The 10,430-nt window shown below is 34.3% G+C and overlaps 1 protein-coding gene across 2 annotated transcripts in view; it reads left to right on the top strand.

Annotated features, from left to right (window-relative positions):
- LOC106873828 (uncharacterized) overlaps window positions 1-10,430 on the top strand; it is a 135,667-nt gene that overhangs the window by 66,545 nt on the left and 58,692 nt on the right. For both annotated transcript variants that reach the window (XM_052967964.1, XM_052967965.1), the window contains exon 6: window positions 2,328-2,435. In XM_052967964.1, coding sequence (XP_052823924.1) covers window positions 2,328-2,435 — 108 coding nt within the window. The remainder of the gene's footprint in view (window positions 1-2,327; window positions 2,436-10,430) is intronic.

Raw genomic sequence — 10,430 nt, 5'->3', positions numbered from 1 at the left:
TATATATATATATATATATATATATATTTACACACACGTATGTGTGTGTCTGTGTGCGTATGTGTGTGTATTAGTGTGTATATGCTTGTGCGTATGATTAATTTCAATAAATTATAAAAGTGTAAATCTGCATGACTAATCAGGCAGTTTTAGAATTCTGAGTACATCATTGATAGTTAGAATTTTCCACTTAACCAATCCGAAATCGGGGTTTATTTCACAGTGTCACCTCTTCATTTGTGTGTGTGTATAGAAAGAGAGACAGATAAATAGAAATATATACATATATACACCCAATCACATGCACACATGTGTATGTACGTACGTATGTATGTATGTATGTATGTACGTATAAAGATCTGCATATATATAAACACACAAACTCACAGGGAATTTAAAACTTAAAGTATATGACCAAAAACGATATTTATTACTCAATATATTCGTTGTTCGTGAAATTTGCTCTCGTATCATTGGTATGAATCCAGAATTTGCGCATTTCATAGAATACATGTAGAAAATAAAGCACGGATATTGATTTTTAAGATATTTAGTTGCACCATTTACGTATTTTTCATTAACAAAAATATTACTACTTACCTTACTTATTGTCAAATCTTCACAGAGGCATATATATGTAACATTTATACGTAATATGACTGCTTTGCAGAAGTTTTCACTTCCACGATAGACAATACTGTTGAGAATTTTACAGATCATTAATATTAAATAAATATATGATACATCTCTGAAGATTTGACCATACATCACTGTTATGTAATTTACATTGTATAACAATTATTTTTGTCTAAAAAAATGTACATAAGATTATATAACAATATATAAACAATTACTCATGTTGTATTATAATTGTGTGTGCATGTGCGTCTATATGTGTGTTTGTGTGTGTGCTGTGTGCGTGTGTGCGTGTGTGTATGTATGTACTCATACACGCTTATATATAAACACGCATACATTCATATACATCATTGTAATTGACGCCGAAATTTCGAGACTCCTGTTTTCAAACATATTCAGACACCTTGAAAAAACGAGCATCAACGAACTGCAATAAATATTTGACTCTACACATGTTTTGATTCCATTGTTCATTCAACAATCACTATATATAAAGTCATAAATATTTAAGTGTATGTATATGTAAGCGTATATCTCTATGCATATGTACACGCATATATATATATATATATATATATATGAGTAAAAATAAATACAAAAAGGGGGTTTTGTATGATCGTGTATAGAGGAATATATTATTTTATTTAAAAGAGTTCCAACTCTGTCTGCTTTTTATGTTTTTTATTTATATTGTAAAATTTATGTGGGATATAGAATATGGAATATATAATATATAATATAATAAAAAAAGGATGGATGGTACAATGAAATGAAGTATTGAATGTCTTATTGAATATATGGAATATGTCTTATTGAATATATGAAATTTTGAGTGTTCAATATAAAGGATTAAATATATAAATATATAAAGGCGAATACGTATTTTCTATACCTTGTGGTATTTCATCATGGCCGGTATGACAGACTGCGTGTGTTCGTGTTCAAAAGTTTGTGTTCTTTTTTCAGTAGCATATTACGATTCTGCAAAATAATTAAAAGAAAATATTCATTAATTGAATTAATTTGAATCCTGTTCCTTCTCTGTTTAATCCTAAACCCGAATTGTAACCCTAAACTCTAACCCTATACTGAAAAACTTAAACGGAAAAGCTTAACCTTACCCTAAAATACTAATTTATTTCATAATACCTGACCTTGCAGGTTGTTCATATCTTAGAGTCATAATCTAAAAATCAAGTGTTTCTAAGTAAAGAATTCACTATGAAAATAGTATGGGTGCTTTCATTCTTCTAAACGGAAAAGGAAGGGGATGAAAAAAGATAACATATTTCGAAAAAATTTCTTTGCAAAATGTCGTATTATGTATGTGTCGCAACGTGATTTTCTTGTGTGTGTGTGTGTGTGTTTGTGTGCATCTGTGTGCGTATATGTGTGCATCTGTGTGTGTGTGCGTGTGTATGTGTATGTATGTAAATATATATATATCAGCACTCACACGCGTATATATACATACATACACACACACGCGCGCACACACCACACACACATGCATCAGTGTATGTATAAGGTGTCGAAATTGTAATGATATTTGGTTGAAAACTGAGTATGAATTTACTGCTACATGAGACTAGTAATTCACTCAAAATAATTTGTTCCTCAGCTTTCTAGAATCCAGTAAATGCTTGTTATAATCTGCGCTAAATTCATGTCTAATTTTACCGTTTCAGGGGCCAAGTTAGATTAGTGATTGATAATTATCAACATCCGAAACAATTCAAGAAACTGGCAAGTGAACTAGCCGAGCACATTACACAAAACAAACAGAAAATTTCAAGGTAAATAATATTTCCAACTACTTTTAACATCAACTGAATTGTCCGAATGGTTAGAGCGTCGGACAAAACACCGTGCGTTGTTTTTCTTTTGCTTTATTTGTATATTTTCTTAATTCTTTACATTCGGAGTTAAAATTCCACTGAGGACAACTTTGCGTTTTATCTTTGTGGAACAGGTTGAGAAGTAAAATATTTGTCACGATAGCGGAGTGGTGGATTCGTTAGGTCGTTTGATAAGAGGTCATGTGTTCTCAGTTCAGATATTACCGTGACTTACTAAGACAGTAGACTTTAATCTATCGCCTAATATAACACCACCTGGCACTTTAGCTATCTTAGCGGAGTCCACACTGTTTCTAGTATTCAGATTAGATTTCCAGTTCGAGAATGCCTTCTAACCTCCCTTTCACCAATCTCGTAGGGCTAGAAAAAGGGTAATAAAACCTGCTGCTTTCCTCGCTTTGTAATGAAAAGTAGGTTTCATTTCAGCGTTTTGTTTAAAGGGATTAAGTTGATAACATTGTAAAGTATCGGATTAAATATCTTGCACTATTATGACACTTTTATTTCTATTTTGAGCTTAACTTCCACAGGTTATCAACGTTTACTTTCAATCTTTCCTCGTCCATAAAATATAAGCCGTCTATTATTGCTTGACACTCAGGCAGATCAAAAGCGTTCCACCCTTGACCTGTTTTTTTTTATTTATACATTATATTGATAACTATATTATCAAATAGCTTCTTCATTTTTCAAAACAGTATGCTGTAATTTAAGGTATAATTGGCTGTTATTTCTAGTCGGTCGAGTGACCATGTAGAATATCTCTAGCTGGCTCCAGATACATACCATTTATATAGTTGGAGTTGGTTCAAATCACTAGCACCTCTCTCTTATGTAACCTTTAAAAGCTATGGTAATGTAAAAAGCAAAATCTTTTTGTCCTGTTAGTCACAAAATCTACAATGATAGATTATACTACTTTCATGAAAAAAGATAAAATCATGGAAACGAGCGATCGCAAAATAATCGAACACTATGTTTAAATGGGCTAGTAAACTCTAGGCACGAGACCCACTGGAGCACAAAGATCACTTCGACACGAAGGTCAGTTACGAGCTAGGCTTACCGAGGCATTAGGATCGTTTGGGCTGTAAGCTAAACTGGGAACAAAGATTACTAGGATACTCGGCCAACAGGAGCACTGGGTTCACCTGGGTACAAAGCTTATCTGAGCACTAACATTTAAGGACAACTAGCCACTAAGTTCACTTACGAATTCAGCTTACTTAAATACTGGATCATCAGATTACTAAATGTATGTGAGCATTAGGATCACTTATACACTCACTTACTTGCCTGAGCACTGTGCATATTAAGGCAGCTGAATAACCTAGGCACTACTTTTTCTTTGACACAAACTTTACCTGGGCGATATGTTTACTTGAATTACTGGGTATACGTGCACGCCACGATCACCCGTGCATGAGGTATACCTGGCCGCTAAGATAAAATGAGCACTAGGATTTCGTGGGTTCTAGATAATCCGGGCACTAGGTTCAGCAGGCACTAGTCTCATCTGGGTACTATGCTTAAACAAATAACTGGGCATGCGTTAGTACTAGAATTGTCTATATATCAAGATCGCATGAAGTTTATAATCACTTGGGCAGTAGGGTCACTTGGACTCTAGGATCAGCTGAGACCTACAAGCTTTCTTTTTTATATCTAACTCTCAGTTGCTTCTACAACACTATTGCCGTCAGAGAACGGAACCTTTATATAGTAACGAAGCCTGCTTGAAATAGCAGCCAAATTTTTCTAAATAAAACCCTATCTTTATAAGACAAGGAAGGGAATTTTAACTAATGTTGTCCTACATATTTCCAAAACCTTGATATTTACGGTCGAAATATTAATGATAGGTGTACATGATCAGAGCTGAACTGGAAGATAAAAAACAGGATAAAGGGAGCTAGATTTCTGCGTAGTCACTTGCGTAGTCACTTAACAATAGTAACAAACTTTGCGTTAATGACTACTATCTCGAGTTGTGTGTGTGTGTGTGTGTTGGTGAATTTTGATAGACGAAAACTGGCGGAAACCCTGTCATGCAAGTTATATCTTTTCAAGAATGATAGATTTAGTGTATCGCCTTTTAACATCACCACGTAGCGTTTGGGTTTGAAATCATTCGGACCATGTCTCTAATCTGAGGAGAATTTTCTCTATTCTTGCTACCAGTCACAGAGGCTCTAAAAGTATCTTGGACGTTTCCCTTTCTTTTCTCATTAAGCCTTAAAATATTGATTTCAATTTTGCTACAATGTTCTAAATTTGAAAGGGCGGCGTATAAAAGATTGAATCATCGATTCCTCATAGATTATATTTCATAAGCATATAAGAGGCAGCCATTTGTATGAGTGATCAATCAATCAATAATCAGCAGCAGCAAAAGCATCAGTGGCAACAGCAACAATAGTAATAGTCTTACATTTTCAAAATTTGGGGCTAAAAGTTTGCGAGCCGTAACTCTGCAGCAACATGGTTTATTTTCATCCCAGCAGATGGGGAAAACGTGAATATAACGTTCCTTCAATCCTACCATCTTAAATCTAACAGCCTAACCACAAGGCTACATTACTTTCATGAGGTTTGATTGCATAAATTAATTCGGATGAAATTTGAACTCAGAATGTAAAGAGACACAACTAAGTACCGTTTCTCACTAAAAGTTTCTGTCTCTGTAAACTTCAATAAAAAGAAGTGATATGAACAATGAGTTCTTCCATTCACGCAAAGTTACAAATTATAAGCAACGCCACTGTTCATTAGATCAACTCCAGTCCTTGCCAGTTATTTATTTTATCGACCCAAAGATGCAGTGTCAACGCCGGCAATATTTAGAACATAAATAAATACAGCAAACCATTTCGTCCGGTCATCTACCGATTTCTCCACCAAACCCAGCGTCATTTTGATATTGAAAGCAGTCACTGTAATATTCTTTTTAATTAGGAACACAAACAATTGTTAAATACTCTGTTGTTTCTTTATATAAACAATTTATTTTTAAACAGAAAAGAAAAATTCTATTTAATGAATCGATTATTACTATTTTTGATTTGTTTTTTTTTTATTATTAAATTGCAATAAATAATTCATTTATTATCTTCCAAGCGATATGTCTTTAAAACTGTAAAACACATTTGAAATTTATCAAACGATTTATCAATGTTGTGTTTTTTATTGTAATATCATATCTCTATGGTATTTTGGAATCTGAAACACTGTTAAAAGTACAGTAAAACAAAACAAAAGAAAAATTATTGGAAATTGTTTCTGCACATGCGTAAAACCAAAATAACATTTGTTTTAGACTCATTGATTCAAAACACTAATGACTGAAATAACCTTGTGTTAATGTTGCTGCAGTTACGATTCTTCTTTTCCTTCTTTTTCCTCTTTCCTGCCTCTTCTTTAACTACATCTACTACTACTACTACTACTACTACCTCTGCTACTACTATTTCTCCTCTTCTACTTCTTCTTCATCTTCATTTTTTCTCGTCTTCTTTACAACACACGATACACACAAAAATCTTGAAACTAGGAAAGTTGTTCGGATGTTGAAAGATTTAAACAAACAAGACAGTAGATATAGTTCTATTCGCAACGAGAAACAGCATTTTCTTATGAAACCTGTCACTTTAAGATAAAGTATCGGCAAACTGAGTTTACAAACCGATTTCTATATTGAAACTTCATTATTTTTACTTACCGAAAACCATTTATTACATTTTTAAAAATCCAAGCATTGTGAAATTTACATCTGTGTGTGTGTGTGTGTGTGTGTGTGTGTGTGTGTGTTTGTGTGTGTGCGTGTGCGTGTGTGTGTGTGTGCGTGTGTGTGTGTGTGTGTATTGATAAGAAAGGATTAGGAGAGCTGTACTTATGAAGTACCCAGTAGTGGTGGCGGGGTCGTGAGACTGACCTAAAATGTGTTTGCGAAAGCAGAAGCTTTTTGCCAAAGCATTAGATCTATAAAATAAATAAAATATTTAGTCATTTAACTCGTGTGAAGCCATCTTGGAAATTCCTGTCTCCTCGGTCTTTGATTCACTGTCATCCCTGCTGAAGACGGGGTTTTCTATATTCATTTTTTATCATATTCCTGAGAACAACGTTTGTTAATCTGCACACTAACCTTACTCTCATTCTATTTAGATCCTGTAAAATTAAAACAGAATACTTGTTTCAATGCGATAACATGTAGACGGTATGGTAAAGTGAGACGTATCAATTGTCCTAAGGTCATCTAACATCGTAGAAATATGTTGTCAAAGAAGTAATTACGACTGAAAATGTGAAATACATACTAAAGTGACAAGCAGTGAATCTGCTGTCAATAGTGTAACGAGTAAAATGCGTCTGTGCCTGTGTTTAAGTTATTAAGTATGTATTGCGCATGTTCAGTTATGATAACTCAGTTGGTCATATATTTCTGTAACATTTGACGATTTAGAACAATTAACACATCTCATTTTTACAATATTAGCATTGAAACAAGCTTTCTCGTTCAATCCTTAGAGACTTAAAGTAAGGCTTATATGCGAATTAACGTACTTTGTAGTCAGTAATGTAACAGAAACGGTTCCAAAAAAGATAGACTTCATCGAAGTGACAGCGCTGAAAGATGTTCAGAGCACTTAAAAGATGTTTATAACAACAGGGACATCAAGATATAATTAAAAAAAGACGATTAATGTTAAAACATCTATCATTCTAAATTTCAGTGAATATAACCAGAAAATCAATCAAGTCTTAAATGTCATCTCTAAATTGTTAATAACAACTCCGGGGACACAAATGTCCACCTTAATAAACTTATTGATTCTTTTAATTCACTAGAGAAATAAATGTTAAACTAACCATTGCTAGGGGGAATTCTAACCAACCTACGTCTACGACAGCGTAAACCTCCATAATTTGAAATATTCTATGAGACCTGCAAGACAAAATCTTCACTTACTATATCAACAAAGAATTTAATCATATAATCATACGATTCTACCTGTTGATCAAATCTAACCGATAATCTCTATATATAATCAGTAGACTCTTGATTCGCTACACATCAAGAGTAACCTGAATTGTGAACACTTCACTATGCCTACACAAAATCAGATTAAATTTGCTAATCTCTAATCATTAATCACGAAGTATTTCATATCAAAAAGGATACTACTGTAAATACATTTAAGTCAGCTTACTAGGACGAATATTGCGACGGGTCACGCGATTTTGGCTACAGCTAATCATATTTTTTTTTCGAAACATTGAATGTAAATCGCAAAGGCTTGACAAGCAATGCCTAGTTTATTTTTGTTTCTTGTTTGTTTTCTTGTTGTTTTTTCTACTAAAAGTTATACAACAATCATATACGGGTTACAAACTCAACAGAAAATTATATTGGCTCACAGCCTGGAGATTTTAAGATATGGATAGAACCGATTTAATCAACCTAGTATTTGCCTGCTATATAACATGGTCGCAACGGAGAAATAAACAGCAAAGAAAATTCGGCAGATTTCTAACTCTAATTTTGTTCTTTTATTATTGTCATTATAACAAAATTCCTATGTATACATATAATTATGTGTGTGACTGTAAGCCAAAGCATTTCAAACCACAATGCAGCCGCCCGCAAAAAAAGGACACATTGAATATAAGTCGCAGATATATAGATAGATAGATAGATAGATAGATAGATAGATAGATAGATAGATAGATAGATAGATAGATGGTATAAGCACACCTGGAATGCCTTTGATCATAATGGCAGTGTGGTTGTGAATGACGTGAGACAAGCAACAAAAACAATGAAAATAGCAACAATAAAAACAATAGTGGTCGATCAAAACAGTCCAAAATTATAGTTTTATGTTCATAATCCCATTAGTTTCTAATTTAGGGACAAGGAAAGTGATGCTAAGGGGTGGGTTTGTCGATATCAACCTCCCCTGTGTTTAACTGATATTTTGTTTTACCAAAAGAATGAAAGATAAAAGATAAATTTAGTCTCGACGGATTTGAACACAAAGAAGTGGAACAAATAAAACAAGGTATTTTGTCCTACGCCCTAATGGATCGATAAATCCATCGCCCATGATAATAATAATAATAATAATAATAATAATAATAATAATAATAATAATAATAAGAAGAAGAAGAAGAAGAAGAAGAAGAAGAAGAAGAAGAAGAAGAAGAAGAAGAAGAAGAAGAAGAAGAAGAAGAAGAAGAAGAAGAAGAAGAAGAAGAAGAAGAAGAAGAAGAAGAAGAAGAAGTCATGACGCAGTACGAGGCACTGGCTCACGTGGCTTCTGAACTTAACTGATTGGAAGTGATATCATGTACATTGTTTTGTCTTGGTATAAAAGATGAGCTACTGCAAATATTCCACAGGTTTGCTAGTCACTTGTTTGAACTTAACCATTTGAGCATGTCCTTTGGTGGCTGATGATATGTGCATCTCTGATCACAAGCAGAAGTAGTGGGTGAGTATCATAGCCATGTGTTGAGAAGAATTCTTTGGAGTTTAAACAATTCACCTCTGAAAATATGGGTGTTTTCTTCAACATTCTTAAACGACTCTTATTCAATGACCATTTGAGTGGGATAAGCTACTCGACCTGGAGAAATTTCCAACTGGGTCCACGTGGCTGTGATGCATGTGCCTGGTGTACCCTTATCAGACGGGTAGTCATGATGAGTGTACAGCGCTTCGTATATTTTACCAGTGTCACTTTGATGGTATGCGCTGCTCCCCTCACTCAATAATAATAATGATACTTTCTACTGGAGGCACAAGGCCTCAGATTTGTGGGGAAAGGAATAGTCGATTAACATCGACCCTAGTGTTTCACTGGTACTTACTTTATCGACCCCGAAAGGATGAATGGCAAAGTCGACCTGCGCAGAATTGTAATCCAGAACGTGAAGACAGACGAAAGTCTGCTTAGCGTTTCGCTCGGCGTGCTAAAGATTCTGCTGGCTCGCCACCTTCTTAATAATAATAATAATGATTTCAGATTTTGCCACAAGAGCAGCAATTTTGGGAAAGGGATGAGCCGATTACATCAACCCCAGTGTTCAACTGGTGTTTATTTTATCGACCCTGAAAGGATGAAAAGTAAAGTCGACCTCGGCGAAACTTGAACTCAGAACGTAGCGACAGGTGAAATACTGCTAAGCATTTCGCCCGGCGTGCTAACGATTCAGCCAGCTCGCCACCTTCTTAATAATAATAATAATAATAATAATAATAATAATAATAATAATAATAATAATAATAATAATAATAATAATAATAATAATAATACTTTCTGCGAAAGGCACAAGGCCCGAAATTTTGTTGAAGGGGATGAGGCGAGTTAATTGACCCCAATGTTTTACTGATACTTAATTTATCGACACCGAAAGGATGGAAGCCAAAGTCGATCCCGGCGGAAATAGAACTCAGAACGTAGCGGCAGACGAAATACCGCTATGCATTTCACCCGGTGTGCTAACGATTCTGCCAGCTCGCCTAATAATAATGATAATGATAATAATAATAATAATAATAATAATAATAATAATAATAATAATAATAATAATAATAATAATAATAATAATGGTTTCAAATTTCGCCGCACGGGCAGCCATTTTGGCAGAGGAAATGAGTCGATTACATCGACCCCAGTGCTCAACTGGTACTTATTTTATCGAACATAGGCTTAAGCTCAGAAATTTTAGGAGAAGGGGTAGGGGAGTACATCGATCCCAGTCCTTGACCGGTACTTTATTTTATCGACCCCCAAAAGGTGACTCCAAAAGGTTGAAAGGAAAAGTAGGACTCGACGGGATGTGAACTCAAACTGTAAATAGAACTAACACTGAAAGACATCTTCTGACGCTCTAACGATACGATAACAGAAAAATAATATATACATA

This window comes from Octopus bimaculoides, chromosome 5 (assembly GCF_001194135.2).
Source record: "Octopus bimaculoides isolate UCB-OBI-ISO-001 chromosome 5, ASM119413v2, whole genome shotgun sequence".
NCBI lineage: Eukaryota > Metazoa > Mollusca > Cephalopoda > Octopoda > Octopodidae > Octopus > Octopus bimaculoides.
This window is presented reverse-complemented; position numbering and strand designations above follow the sequence as displayed.